Source organism: Balearica regulorum, chromosome 1 (genome assembly GCF_011004875.1).
Source record: "Balearica regulorum gibbericeps isolate bBalReg1 chromosome 1, bBalReg1.pri, whole genome shotgun sequence".
NCBI classification, from domain to species: domain Eukaryota; kingdom Metazoa; phylum Chordata; class Aves; order Gruiformes; family Gruidae; genus Balearica; species Balearica regulorum.
Window position 1 is genome coordinate 194,329,262 of NC_046184.1, and position 15,782 is coordinate 194,345,043.

The 15,782-nt window shown below is 37.8% G+C and overlaps 1 protein-coding gene across 9 annotated transcripts in view; it reads right to left on the reverse strand.

Annotated features, from left to right (window-relative positions):
* FRY (FRY microtubule binding protein) overlaps nucleotides 1-15,782 on the reverse strand; it is a 253,474-nt gene that overhangs the window by 49,095 nt on the left and 188,597 nt on the right. For all 9 annotated transcript variants that reach the window (XM_075742053.1, XM_075742052.1, XM_075742047.1 and 6 more), the window contains 8 exons: nucleotides 15,630-15,720; nucleotides 12,850-12,932; nucleotides 9,549-9,699; nucleotides 8,865-8,968; nucleotides 4,107-4,292; nucleotides 1,896-2,094; nucleotides 1,134-1,255; nucleotides 102-289 (listed from right to left, as the gene is read on the reverse strand). In XM_075742053.1, the coding sequence (XP_075598168.1) occupies nucleotides 102-289; nucleotides 1,134-1,255; nucleotides 1,896-2,094; nucleotides 4,107-4,292; nucleotides 8,865-8,968; nucleotides 9,549-9,699; nucleotides 12,850-12,932; nucleotides 15,630-15,720 (1,124 nt within the window). The remainder of the gene's footprint in view (nucleotides 1-101; nucleotides 290-1,133; nucleotides 1,256-1,895; nucleotides 2,095-4,106; nucleotides 4,293-8,864; nucleotides 8,969-9,548; nucleotides 9,700-12,849; nucleotides 12,933-15,629; nucleotides 15,721-15,782) is intronic.

A 15,782-nucleotide genomic window follows, 5' to 3' on the forward strand; every position in this document is an offset into this window, starting at 1 on the left:
TTTGCATCACTAGATTCCAGAACACCTTGTTAAAATGGTAATTTTAAATTAAATAGATATTAAATCAACAGTACTAAGAAGCATTATGTACACACACATACCTGAATCTCATCTCCATGTTCTCCAATAACTTCCACCAATCTTGACAGAAGGTCAGACAACGCATGTGCAGAAAGAGGCTGCTTTAGGGCTCTGAATATCTGGAAAGAGCGACCTGCGTAATGTCTTGAAGAGCTTGAAAGAGCTGTTTGTAAAGCAACTTCACTCAGATGCTGCTCCAAATGAAAACCTAAGCAAAAGAACAGTATGTAATTTATTTTTTTTTAATGACAGATTTTATTGTGGGTCATAAACAGGCTGAACCAACTCTGTGGGGAGGATATGCACTGTAGTGTATCCTGCAAACCCTGTGAGAAATGGAGATGCAGGAATGTCTAGGTTTGGGAGAATTTCTCACTGTTTACATTTATTTCACACAGAATGTAAGAAAATAAACTGCACAACTCAAATTCTGAGTCTGCAAACCCTTGAAATTCTTAATCTGATTTAAATTTTTTTACAATTCATGGAGAAATTTGCAAGCCATCTTACTGGCAGCAACATGATAACTTCTGAACTCCCAAAATTAAAGCCAAGCTGAATTAGGAGTCTTTCTATTAGCTTCAGTAGGCTTTGGATAAGATCTTAAATATAAATGCCGATGCTGCATTCTGCTTTGATCTTGGAAGATATTTAATGAGTGACTGTGTTGGTTTTTGAAATACAATCAGTGCATTTCCTAAGCTCTAAAAACATAACAAATGAAAACTAAACTTTAATTGCTGGAAGAAATTTAGCAAAGTATGTTTACTTAGTAACTGTGATGTATTTTACCAACAGGACACAGAAAAGCTTTTATGTGGTAGAATCAAAAGGCTATCAACAGCTTTGAAGAAATGTTCGATTTAACATTCAGCCACAGTCCCATCTAACGTGATTTTTTTAAAGCAATTCTTTCATATGTTGTACATCTTTGCTAAGACATACAGTATGTTTTGCTTCTGCATAAGCAGATCTGCTAAATCACAGGATAAACATTCTGTGTGACCTTGAAGGAATATTCTTTTAGTTATGAAAGGAAAAAAATGTACTACCTGACTTGGAATCTTTAAATACAGATACAACATGACGCAGAAAATTCGTAAGCTGTTCAGCACTCTTGGTGTTCTGATTTTTGGGTGTGATATCTTCATGGCACCAAAGCGGACCAAATGCCCTTAAAGAAATACATAACAAAGTGCAAAATTTATTTGAGCTATCTGAAATAAATGTAATCAGATAGAATATCTAAACTGCAAAGGCAATTAGATATTTCCAGGGCCGTAGCCTGGAAAACATGCAACTGAACAGAATTTTATGAGCAAAATGCATGTAAATAAATATTGCTATGCTGTATTTTACAAAACCTCTCTTTTAAAATATAAGTTATTTCATTTGGAGAGCTGCATAAACAATTCCCTGTTTTTTAATTTGACATTGTGCCTAGGATGTGCTGGCCATAGTCGGTAGTTAAAATTAGTTTCAGCATGGCCTTTCACTATGCCCTGTACACTTCCTATCTAATTTTATAATACTACATCTGTTTTGTTTCATTAGTTCATTGTTGAACATAATACTATCTGTCAATTAAAAATTTTATTCCTGTCAGGCAAGCCTTCTGTTGTTTCTGACACTGTAGTGCTTTTAAGTACCTACCTACTTCTATAAGTATCAATAAAAGAGGAATGGGAGTCTGTAATTACTATAAAAGCTCAGCCATTTTCCTCTAAGTCTTTCAATTTACTACAGATAATTGTAGAGAAGACATGAAAGTATGCATTTTGAGTACGAACGTAACCTCTGCCTATCTCCATTACCTGGTTGTCAGAAACTCAATTAATTTGTTTGCTTTCTCATCTGTTTCAGCAGCAGTGTCCATGTCCTCAACCTCTTGTGTAATCTGTGGGAGATTTCCACTGCTGCCTCCCAGACTGATACTGGAGGAGGTGGAACTGGAGCTCAAGCCAGAGTCTGGCACCGGAGACGACTGGTATTCCCGCAGAAAGTCAAAGCCACCTGCCAGCCAAAAGGGAGAAGATAAAGATGGAATGCACTGTTGGGCCAGCATTACCACCAAGCAGCTCTTTTCAGAGCTGGCAGCAGAAACCTCTACTGGGAAACAGGGAAAACCAGCAGAACACAACCACCCTCAAATGCCGATGGGAGTGAAAATAGTACTCTGTTTCTAAATGTGCAGAATCCAATATAAGATAAAAAATACCAAAGTCAACATAATTTTTTTACTGCACAAGGGCTACAGTACTTGAAAAAAAAATGTTTCATGGCATTTTACAATCAGAACTATGTCTTTCTGTAAAGTGAATATTGAAGTTGGCTAAGTTCAGCTCACTTCTCTGGACTAGTCTGGTGAGGAAAAAAAGCCTCTGCAGGGGGGGATTTTCAGGACAATGATATTGTCTTAATTTTACGAACATACTAGAAGCTGAGACACAAATGTTTAAGGCTTCTGTTCAACATCTTTAGTAACTGTAAACACCAGACTACTCACACTAAATATTTTCAGCATTAAGGTTAAACATCTGAATGAGAGTTCTCCTAGATTAAAAGCTTGCCACACAACTTCAGAGCTGGAACTAGAAACTAAGACCTGTTTTCTTAAGGTTAGACTGCTAGTCATCTTCAGCTGTATCTACAACAGAAAAACTGGCCTTGTGAGAAGACTGGGAGCAGGAGGGGCCTCTCCACTGACAAAATTCATTGCAGTCCAGGGGACTCTTAATTTAGTTGCCTGACATTACGTGGAATGAACCTGAGCCAAAGTATTTTCAGTTAGGATTCTTTGCTACGGATTCTCACCCACACTCTCATTCTTTGTATTAGCTGATAAAAAAAGAATCCAAATACAAAGTTTTTGATAACTTCTTGCACTTAAGAGGCCCAGACACAGGGTACCAATTAGGCTTTTCAGAGACAGGAATGAAAAGTTTTTCATTTTGGCAGACAAGCAGTAATATAATTTTAATGTAAGAATTTTATTCTCTATTTAACAATTCATTGACATGCATTGGAAAAGAGATCTACACAACTCAAGGAGGGAAATCCACATGTGAGGTAATTTTAAACAGACTTTATTCAGAATGAAACCTAAAAAAAAGGTCAAATTAATTAATTGATCTGAAATACGTATCCCTTCTCATTAATTTTTTTTTGTATCTCATAAAAAATAATAATCAGTTATCAAGTAATATTCTTTATAAAGCCAAACTATTTATTACTTTTAGTTATATTTCTAAGGAACCATGGAAATACCATTAGTTTGATTATGTCTCCCTTTCATTTCTCACTCTATGGTAAAGTTCTTCACCCTCTCCCAGACAACTAATCCTACCTTGATAACTCTACACTCGTTCTGTGATTCCTTCAAATCTCAACATTATGCTTGCTTTTAAGTCATATTACATGAGAATAGTAAACCTAGCTGCCTTCTACAAGCTGTTCCCAACTAACACCTTAAAAACAGATAAATTGCTCAAAGTTAACAGATGACCTGTTTCAGCAGAGGTCTGAAGTAAGCCTCCTAATGCAGAAAGAGATTTCAGGATAGAAATGAAGTGTATCTGTGATATAAAGGAGGGTGTATATCATGTGAAATTTAACTTAATAATGGAAAATCTGAGCTGCACATTCTTGCTGCTCTTTCCGTGTTGGAATTATTTATTCATTTCTTTTGAAGGTTGAGGAGTGATTGCTCTCATTTGAAGCAGTCCTGGCTCCCTGAGGGGGAAGTTAGGAAGTTATTAGCCATATTAATGTTTAAAATTCTACATTATATATTTTGCCTTACATCAGATAGCTTTCTCACTATCATGAAAAGTTACCTAATAATAATTTGGGCACATCTCCAGGGTAGTTCACATGGAATTAATATTAATGGAAACTGTTCATATTTGTCACTTTACCACTTTAATTTATCCAAACTGTTATATATTAGGGAAGTATCTTTGACATCCTACTTTCAAAAACCTCACAGTATAATGCAATGTTCTTTTCTTCTTTTATTTTATTACCTGTATAAAGATATTCAGGTAAGTATGCCGGTTGTACTGTCAGAGTCTTGGTCTCGTTCATCTCTCTGGTCTGAAGAAGCACTGATGCAATGGCTTGGTAGTTGCTATTGCAAGATAACGCAATCAAAAGATGAAGCAGTAACTTTTTACTGTGTTCAAAAACCTCAGGGCGGTAATGGTCAAGACCTAAAAGAAAAGGTTACAGCAATCACTGAGTGTGAAGTAATAATAAACAAGTTCACATTCCAGAAATTGCAATAATTCCAAGGCAGTTCAAGGCAACACTGCAAACAAATGATGCAGTATTTCCGGACACAGTTACTAGTGTTTTTACTTCAAATGTGTGTGTGTATATTTAGTTTCCAGACTGAGGTCCAATTCAGGAGGTACAAAACAATGCTTACCTCAGTATCTGGCTTTCTTGCACACACATCAGTTTACCAACAAGTGCAAACTGTAAAAGGTAGATACTGATTTATTAAGAAAGGAAGTGATGGACAAAATCCATTGAAAAAGAACTTCATCTTCCAGTGAGTAGCATAAGAAATTAGCCAATAGCTCAGGTTGTGGAACTGAAACCAAAGGTCTAGCACTGAAAGACTCTGATCTAGTTAGCACTACTGCTGTTTGTAAGATTTTAACATAACCTGCATAAATCACAAATACGAATATAAAGGAAACAGATGTTTGTAAAATAAACTGCACTCTGTGGCAGTAATCTCTTTTCAATTCTCTTTCAGTATCTTCCAGGATATTTACAAATACATTCTGAAAAATTGAATTGTTTTCTTCTTCAGCTCCTCTCTTCTCAGTTCCCTGGTAACTACAGGCCTGTCAGTCTCACTTCAGTGCCTGGTAAAATTATGGAGAAAATTATGCTGGGAGTTATCGAAAAACACCTGAAGGACAACACAGTCATTGGTCACAGCCAACACGAGTTCATGAGAGGAAGGGCCTGTCTAACAAACTTAGTTTCCTTTTACAACAAGGTCACCCATCTAATTGACCAAGGGAAGCCAGTTGATGTCATTTTTTTAGATTTCAGTAACGCTTTCGATACTGTCTCTCACAGCATCCTTCTGGACAAAATCTCCAGCATACAGCTTGACAAAAACATAGTGCAATGGGTGAGCAACTGGCTGATGGGTTGGGCCCCAAAAGTTATGGTAAATGGGGTTACATCAGGCTGGCGGCCAGTCACTAGTGCGGTTCCCCAGGGCTCAATTTTAGGGCCAGTTCTTCTTAACGTTTTCATAAATGACTTGGATGTAGGACTAGAAGGTGTTGTGAGCAAGTTTGCAGATGACACCAAATTGGGAGGAGCTGTTGATTCTGTCAAGGGTGGAGAGGCCTTGTCCAGAGAGATCTGGACAGATTGGAGAACTGGGCAATCACCAACCACATGAGGTTTAACAAGGGCAAATGCTGGATTCTGGACCTGGGAAGGGGCAACCCTGTCTATACATACAGATTGGGCGATGAGACGCTGGAGACCAGCCATGCTGAAAGGGACTTGGGGCTCTGGGTCTACAGCAAGTTGAATATGAGTCAACAGTGTGCCCAGGCTGCCAGGAAGGCCAACTGTATCCTGAGGCGCATCAAGCATGTCATTGCTAGCCTGTCTAGGGAAGTGACTGTCCCACTCTACACTGTGCTGGTGCAGCCTCACCTCAAGTACTGCGTGCAGTTTTGGGTGCCACAGTACAAAAAGAACATAAAACTATTGGAGAGTGTCCAAAGGAGGGCAACAAAGATGGTGAAAGGTCTAGAGGGGAAGATATATGAAGAGAGGCTGAAGTCCCTTGGTTTGTTCAGCCTAGAGAAGAGGAGACTCAGGGGAGACCTCATCGTGGCCTACAACTTCCTCGTGAGGGGGAGCGAAGGGGCAGGCACTGATCTCCTCCCTCTGGTGACCACTGATAGAACCCATGGGAACGGAATGAAGCTGCGACGGGGGAGTTTTAAGTTGGATATTAGGAAAAGGTTCTTCACTAAGAGGGTGGTCGGGCACTGGAACAGGCTCCCCAGGGAAGCGGTCACAGCACCGAGCTTGACTGAGTTCCAGAAGCATCTGGATAAAGCTCTCAGTCATATGCTCTGATTCGGCTGGTCCTGTGTGGAGCCAGGAGTTGGACTAATAATCCTTATGGGTCCCTTCCAACTCAGGACATTCTACGATTCTATGATTCTATACTCTTTACAAAGCAGCTCCTTTACTCTACAGGTCTTTCAAGTCAGGGTTACCTAATATACTCCAGTCACACTGGTTCTTGTCTGGCCTGCAAAAATGAATCTGCTCATACTGCCACAGTCTGAACAATGTGTCTTTGGCTCCTATGGGCAAGTCTTTGGAAGTCCTGTGATCCTTGGCTTTACTCATCTGCCCACAGCCTCCTCCAAAAGAACCACAGCCAACCTGCCCACCTCTTCTTCAGCTTCTTCAGGTTTCTGCTCCTATTCTCCTTTCTCCATTTCCTTCCACCTGCCAGGAGATAACGAACCCATCCTACTCTGTTCTAACATACACTAAAAATGACATACAAAGTTATAGTTGAAAATAAATTCTATATTGGCAGGGCTTGTGACTGAAATCCTGTTAAACTCTGGGGCTGTATTAAAGTATTGACATAGATATGCTAACTATGAAGTGAGAAGGACAGTTCAGTCTTTGTGTTTGTCCAGTGCCGGGCCCTTCTTTAACTTGGAAGAGTTCCCAAGAGGGTAAACTTCTGTGATGTGGACACATTTCCATGGGAAAGGAGTCTAGCCTCTCAACTCATTTCACACTGCTTGCAAAAGAGTTTTTAAACAGCAGTTATTTTCATGCACTACTGAGATAGGAAGTTCACACCAGCAGTCTGCCTCTCTACCTCACTATCAGTACTACAAACCATCCAATAACCTGTTAAACACATACATTGCAAAATTCCTTCATTTTAGTAATTTTTTACTCATTCCAATAAACAGAAGGATACAGGCTGTCCAGCTAGCTACCATACCAGTTTCCAGTTTCCTTTTCAGGCACATGCATCTGCCTGCTCACATTCCAAAGGGACAGAAATACTTCCTTTTCAATCACATTCATACCTTTAGCTAACATGTGTAGCATAATTTCTTGACACCATCATAACAGAGCTCTACTACAAAACAGGAAAATTTTCCACAGGAGGTATAGCAACTGTAGAGAAATTTATCTTGAAGACTGGAGGCTGTGATCTCATTTTAGTTACAACTAAACCAGTTTCATTTAGTAATCAGTTACATTTAGCTCTAGTTTCACATTTGCGAATGGAGAGTTCTTAGTCAAGGGACTGTCTCAAATGGTATTCATAAATTTCTATTTACTTCTTATGAAATAATATAATGTTGAAACATTGCTGAATGAACAAATCAGTAAAGATATTTTTATAATGGATTACTAATATCATAACTCTGTTTCTGCATATGTTTATTTGCATGGCTCCCTGATGGTTTCTTAAAGCTGTCTTAACTGAAGTGGTCGTCCTGCTGCATACTGCTTCTGTCTAAGGTTATTAATTTATTCTTGTGAGAATTTCTAACTGTAAGCACTAGTTTTCTCACACTTGTTACAAATCATACTAAAAACATTGTTTGATCAGTTGATGGTTATTGATTTGATTGATACACTTATCCAGTTCTCCTTCAGCTCCCTCTTACACTTAGAAAGTTCACAGCAATATAAAAAATAAGTAAAAAATTGTTATGGGCAGCCACAAAATAGATTTAACTTTTAAGTGAAGAATTTATGTGAAATGTTGTATTTAAACTGACCCTGGAAGCTCCATCCGACATGGTCCTGGATGTTATTCTTGTGTTTCATTAGAAGTTTCTTGAAATCAATGTACTGATATACAAAACTTGAGTATTTGATGAGTGTGCATTTTCCAAAAAACCCTATTTCATCAAAAAATTTCAAATGGAACAGTTGGTAGCAGAGTAGCAGAAAAGGAGAATAAGGTATCTTCTTCAACTATATACTGAATAGCCTTAGCAGTAACTATGGTGACTGAATGACAAGTGGATTGCAATCTCCAGTTATAATAAATTTATTTATTTCACAAGTGTCTGGCTGTGTTTATTTGTGAAAACTAGTATTTATCAACCATGAAAGTTAGGGAATAGCTTTATAATGCTAAATACTCTTGTGTGCTAAAAAATTAGGCCGCTCACTTTTCATAATATTAAGTGGCAGGACAAGGAAGGTATCACCCTCCAGATGAATTGTGTTACGGTCAAGAACAGACACAGCAGTGGTGAAAACGCAGTGCCTCTATGCTCAAGTATATAAGGGATGGCACTGATGATAAAATATTCCATTAGCAGTGAAATTAATGAAGGTTGCTTTCCAGTGATCTGTGTCCTACCTTTGCTCTCTTTGCAGTATAGTAATCTCAGCTCTCTTACATAGTATTTTTGCAAAGGCAAGAGACAGCACGGGTGTGTGTAGTCCAGGTCTATGACATGTGCTGACTGCCCAGCTGCCCATCACAAATCAGACTGTACAAAGGCTGAGTTTCACCTGCCTTTCTCATGGAGAGAGGGGGACTGCAGTTTTTTTAGACATATTTTAGGAAGTCAATCATCAATTCACAGACTAATTGTCTCAAGCTTTTTTTTTTTTTTTTTAGGAAATCATAATTAAAAACATATAAGAAACACAACTCTACAGCTTCAGCAAAACTAAACTAAAAGGACAGGAGTACATTTATACTTTATTTCTTCTTCTGTTGGTCTTACCTAAAAAGAGAGCATGCAGCAATAAAGGGAGGTGAAGAGCCCAATCCTCTCTCACACTGTGATCTACTACCATCTCAGTCATGAAGATAACAGCAATATTGCACCTGGAAATTAAATCACAGTATCAGTTTGAAACATCTTGGAGATGGGAAAACAGTAACATGATGGCTATTTCTGAAGAAATAAACAATCTCTTCATTTTCAAATCTGTAGCATTTCTTCTCAATATGATTAATGCCGAAGCAACTTAGTTACAGTATTAAGCAGGTAAGTACCCATTACTAACAAGAACACTATTACTGTCAATACAAATTATGTAAAAGAGGAATTAGAATATGCATAGCCTAGTTAGAATAAAAAATCAAGGGGGAAAAAGTGTCATGAATAACAGCCACAGAGGCTTAGGAAAGAGAAATTTTCCTTTTCTGTTTTAGTTGTTTCTTCAGTCTGATTCCTAGCAGAAAGTGATGTCCTACTTTGTACATAGGCTTTCTGGTAGAAATCCGGTAGAATTGCAAGTCTTCATTGCAAGTCTTCATTGCATGATTTTAGCACCAGAAATCAGCAGAAATTGAAGGTCTGATTTGCAGATGTTCTGAGTGGTAGGACAGTTGGATTGGGGTTGGTCAACCAGTAAGAGGAAGCATCTCACTGTTCGAAATGTCAGAATGAGAAACTACTCACCTATGAAGGGGCCCACGGGGTGTGATGGTTTCTGGGAGGTAGTCCACAAGCGGTGCCCAACACCCTCCATTGTAAGGCATGGGCAGAGGATGTGGTTGTTTGGTTTCAACAATATTCAATAACCAGCTTGTATACGGAGAAACAGGATCATCTGTGTGGAAAAGCATTAAAACAGAGTGCATAAAAACCAACTCTGGTTACCCATTTTGGAGAAATAATAAAACAGAGTTTATGCTGACATATCAGCTCAGCTGTTTGGAATAATGTGAGAAGATGACAACATGAGGTTTGCAAATTCCTGTGTTCAATAACAAGTGATGTGTTTTTAATCCCTCTTTCATGCTGCTGGAAATTAAACAGATTCCAGGCAGACAGCACTGAATGGTGGGAGCTGCAGCTGAATCCCTGCTGTCACTTGGTAGCTCTGGATCTAGATCACAAAGCACCAAGCAAGAATTTCAAAAAATGAGAGGAAAATTCAGCCAACAAAGATCCTGTCGGAAGCCATCTGCTGCAAGGAGCCACGTACCACTGACACATTCTTGCAGCTCCTCACCAGTGCCCTGCTGAGTGATGCTACAGAGGCAGAAGTTAAATGTCCTGAATTAGGAAGGAGGCATAAGGAATGCAAAAAATCATCTTCAGGGTAATTTTCTTTCAACGGGGATGAATTATCTCTTGAATTTCTCAAAGATGTATTTAACTTAGCTTCAGTATGACAGCTGCTGTATGTTAATAAGCAATAGGGTTTTTTCTTCCACCCATTTATCTGCAATGATATGGGTCAAATAAGCTATTTCCACTGCTTTCCGTCTCCTCTCAGCTGCACAGCTTTGTTCATCTCTCCTGTATTTTGTTCCCTCTCATTCTTCTCGATTTCCCCATTGGTCAGTTTTTATTTCCCAGGTCTGGCAATCTGTGACACACAGACTTCGCTTTCCAGCCCTGTTGTTGACATATATCCAAACATTGCCCTTTGTGAGTTTTTCGCGAGACCGTTATTTTTTGCTCTGTTTTTCTGTTACACTTTTGCATGTTAGGTAACTTTGAAACTCTCAGCATTTCCATTTTTTTAACAGCATGTATCAGATGCTTGTTGGCCTTGCCACAGGAAACAAAACTGTTTTGATGCCTACAAAAGTATCAGAGCTTGCTTCTTCTAATGCACATCACTTCTTGGTTTTGACAAAATGTTTTCAGGTTTCCAGATCTTCAGGAGCCCTTCAATGCAGTAGTTGCTCCTCCAATTATTACTAAATGACAACTTTATCCTTCTCATTCTTCAGCATTAGTCGTCCAAGAAGCACTTTAGATCTTTATGATTTAGATCTCTGTTTATTTCTCTCATCTTCTGAAGAATGATTTATTAGTTACAGATAAGAAGAATAAACTGACCTAATAATGTAGAAAAGTATAGCATTTTCACATATTCATTTTTTAAAGATTAACCAGATAATGATTGCCAGATGCTTTTCACATAAAAAGCACTGCACGGTCACTATTTATTACTACCAATTTAAGTGTTTCACATAAAACTTCTTCATGAAGTCCACACTAAGACCTAGCTCCTCACTCATGTTTTCACAGGTTTATGTGCAGACTGAGAAAAAAACAGAAGCACTTTGAACCTTAACATACAAACTTTGCCCGAACAAAAGAGTTTCTGTGCTGCAGAGTTGTGTTCCCTATTTATATCCTCAGCAATAGATGTATGCTCAAGTAGACTGGAGCGAAGAGAGAAGCCATACCACCAACTCCTTTGCAGCCTGGGCTGCCTGCCAGAGGGAATAAGTTGTGCTTTCTTAATGAAGGTTGCATTATTTATCTTGTAGAATGACAAATGGTATAAGAATTACTCTTTCTTTTTAGAGTTCTATATAAATGTCAGTAGCTAAGTAAAATGTATTTTATTTTACATCTAGGTATTCGTATATTTGCAGAAGGAACCCCTGTGAGAAGCAAACCTTGCATAAATATTCACAGTACTATAAAGCTTGCAGGTACAGGCAGGAAAAAAAAAATTGGGCACCGGTTTGAGGAGACATTCCAAAAGAGCAAAGAAACTTTCATTATTTTTTAACCTTTTATTACTCTAAGCTCTTGTCAAAACCAACTACTTGTGAAGAATGTTCTGATAATATAAACATTGTTCTATTTTGAAAGACTGTTCATGCAGATCAGATCAGTGCTCCAATTAATATCTGCTGAAAAATTTTTAGTAGCTGCAGCACCATAAGAAGAAACAAGACAGGTGTACTAAAACCCATCGAGTTAAATATGTTGCACACTTTTTTGTGTATTTAAATAGTGCAGTATGTACATACACAATATTTTGTAAATATTGTGCTTCATAATTATGAAAAATAGTTGCTGATACACCTTAAATTATCCTATCATATTGTATTTGACAGTGTTTCCATATTTTGCAGAAGGGTATTGCCAAAAAGTTACTTGGATCAAAGAATATATAAAATCCTTACTTTTTATGCCAAAATATTGTCCCAAAATGGTGCTCGTAGCATCAAGACAAGATATTATGGCCTCTATATTATTTGACATGGCTTCATTAAGTCAGAGATAAAAGTCAATAAAAAGGTCTTGCCTTTTTCACATTTGGTTAGAGCTTAACCAAAAGCTGTAGATTGGCTTCCTTACAAGGCACTCCAGAAATGAAGTCAAACCATCCAACTCCTACACTGTTATTCAATAGTTGACAGAAATACCTTGGTTTTCTTTGGAATCTCTGCTGAAGCATCAAGTGTCTATTTATAGTCTGTTTAGCAGAAGTACATAAAGAACAACAAGTGTGCTCAGGAGCCCTATCTCACTCTCCCCTCTAACACGGGTTTGCCCAGTGCAGCCAAAAACTGGTTGCAGACAGCAGAGAAAAGCTAAAGAAGAGACAAGACTTCCTTTTTGGAAACTCCTGAATCTCTTCTTCATGCTCATATAACGGTGCTTGATTTGGAGGGAAATATTGGTGAAGGGCACAATTCAAAGTACTTGCTGTAATGCTCCTGTGCCTTTCGCCTTGCCATGTATGAAAGGTTCAAGGTGGTACTGTCTGGAGGATTCTCTGCTGCTGCCTTCTGTGAAGTTCTCTGGCCTTTAAGTAGGTTTGACTGAGCCCAGGTTAAACAAAGGAAATTAATTAAATGAGGTACGAAGGACACTCCCTGTATGGTGATGCTACATTACTGTTTCCACAGAACTTAAACAGAGAACGTCCACCAGTCATAAGAATGTTTTCCTCTCCCACCAAAACATCTGAAATTTCATCAAATTGAGTAACAGAACTTACTTTTGTCATCATCGTAAGATCCTCCGGAGCTATTACTGTACCTCGATTCTAGTCGGGTATGTGCTCTGATTACATTACTAAACCTTCAAATACAAGAAAAATCTTCATTAAAAACACAGACTGACATTAAACATCTGGACTATATGCTTACTCTTCTAAAATAGCATTTCCTTAAGCATGCACTTTTATGCAGGAGTAGAGAGCAATGTGCTGTCTCTTTCCACAAAAGAAGATTTTTGCAGCCAGTTTCTGAGAAGTTCTAACAGTGTGCTCCTGCGTCACAAGCTTTTAAAGTTTAGCAGAGGGAAAATTCTCATGCTGCAAACGTGTGATTTTCTTGAAGCAAGAAACTGTGGTAAGGCTGAACTGAGATATAAACTGTTCACAGCTAGTATTTTGTCACGGCCCATGTTCATGGGTAAAATTCTGGCCACTTGCTAAAGCAGTAACTGGCTGAATAGTCCAAAGTCGAGCCTGCACAGGTATCAACCAGCAAAAGCTGCAGCAGATCACCCTTCAATAGGAAAATTCAGCAACTGCCAGAGCAGATCTAGTAGAGGAGTTAAGGGATATGACAGCCAGAACAAACTGTTCACAGCTGTCCTCAGATCTGCCACAGATCCACAATGAGCTAACTACTGGTTATCTCCTTTGGCTTCCTCCACCTCCTTGTGCTGTCAGTGTAATCAGGGCTGAGATGGAGTGAGAGGAGCCATACAGGAGGTTCACACACCAGTGATGATGTAAAAACATCACTGTTTCAGCAAAGCTAGGAAATTAATTACAAGTAACCATGTTAAAACAACTATATCAAGCAAAACAAGATTGAAGGTTCTCAATTCATTACTAATGTGCATACATATTATTGAAGGGTATTTAATTATACATTGACATATTACGCTGTTTCGAAAGCACATCTGTCTCATAATGGCACAATAAATTCATTGTGGACATGACAAAAAAGCATCATGAGCCATCTTAATATTGCCATTTTCTGTCCTTCCAGATCTGATGCTCCTATATTTTAATAAATTCCCTTAATAAATGTGTACAAACTGACAAAAATTACTGACAGATTTATCTGGCATAAAAAAGATAAAAGAATAAAGTTAGGGAAAAAAATATGTAGAAATATGCAGAGATGAATTCTATCCTGTATGAAACAAATGGAGAACACAGGTCATAGAAATTATTCAAGAGCAGGGCATTTTACATCACATTGCATCAACATAAAAACATAGATATCTTCTGATTAGCTTTGTATTATTAAAAAAATGCCCACATTTATGAGAATAGTTTGTTTACAATCTATTACCTTCTGTAAACATTATTTAATATGTCTTGACACATGAAGTCAATATTAATGGATATTCTAAGATTGACACATTGGTTTTGAAGTGCACATGCACTTACAGCTTCTAGTGTCTTTGATGACATAAATGCCAGCAATGAATTCAGGCAAATTATTTTATATTTTTTTCTGAGGAGTCTTTTGGCAGGAATCATAACAGCAATATCAGAACTTTGTAATCTTCCTTTCATTTTTATTGTATAGTCTCTGGCAGATTTCAATGCCAAAACCTTTTTGGAGTTACATTTAAAATTTATGTAAAACAAGAAACCCTGAAAACACAGTTAGATTTAAAGTATAGTAGATGACGTTTGCTCAACTTATCTGCAAATCAACTATAGAAAAATCTAACTTAAAACTATATAGCCATAAACATTTATGTAAAGAATCACGAAAAAATAATCCAGAGGAGAATGGTTTTATCTTCCTTGTAAGTACATGTCTAGTGCCTATCCTGAAAACCATAATTTTGAGTCAAATAGTCTTTACTATCAGTTTGAAACCTTAGTTAGTACTGAGTGCCATTTTTTGCTTGCATTTAAATTAGCAGACAGAGATAACTAACCTGACAAAATGATACTCACGTTTATAACATGCAGAAGGCAAGCAAGTTCTGAAGTACAGAAAAGCTTGCTCACATAATTGTCTCTATACCTGTCAGCCCTGAACCTATGGACGGTGGGTGAGTTGGACTACTGAAGTGATACTAGTGACTATCAGGAACAACAAACTAACATACTACTAATGCATTTACTAATTAATGCTGTTAGAAGTCATTCAAAGTTCTCTTACAAAAATAAGAGGGTTTCAGTGAGAGAAGAAATATGTATCTGTACTTGAGGATCTGATGGCTGTTAACATTTGTGTTCATTCATCATTTGTCAGTATGTACTATAAGTACCAAAAGAGTAAATCGAATATATAATTTCTAAGCAAAATATTTTACAAAGCTTTCCTCTGTAAGACATTTTATCCAGACAAAGGAGATGTCCTTGCAATCATGGATACAAATCTGCATACTAAATTTTACTCACTGTCCATGAAATGAAAAGGTGTGATCGAACCTGATTTTTCATAAAGATTTAAGTAGTCATTGTTGGTATACACTCTTGATTTTCTTTCTCCTTTGTGGATAATTCCTACAAAACCATGATCTACTTAGCACAATTAATTCAATGTAGGTTTAACAGATGTTCCTCTGCAATGTATTATTAAACAACAGTCAGGCACTGGAATCATGTGAATAGCTTTTTTTTTTTTAAACTCTTACATATGCTTATTTTAAAATGGTCTTACTGGGATAACACCACTTAGCATCAGTCTGAGCATCAGAGTTCCTCACCAAACAATACAGAACTTTGCCCAACATCTCACCCTTAGCCTAGGAAAACACATACATTTTGGAGGGGAAAAAAACCAAAACACAAACCTTTCCTCAGTCTCTTTCACCATTCTGTTCTCCTCTACATCAGGAAAACTATCCTGGCCAGCTACAACAGTGTTACTGCTAGACGTGGTTCCTGTATATGAGATGTCAATAAGAACACCCGTTACATACAGGAGACAGTATTTGCAAAGCAAT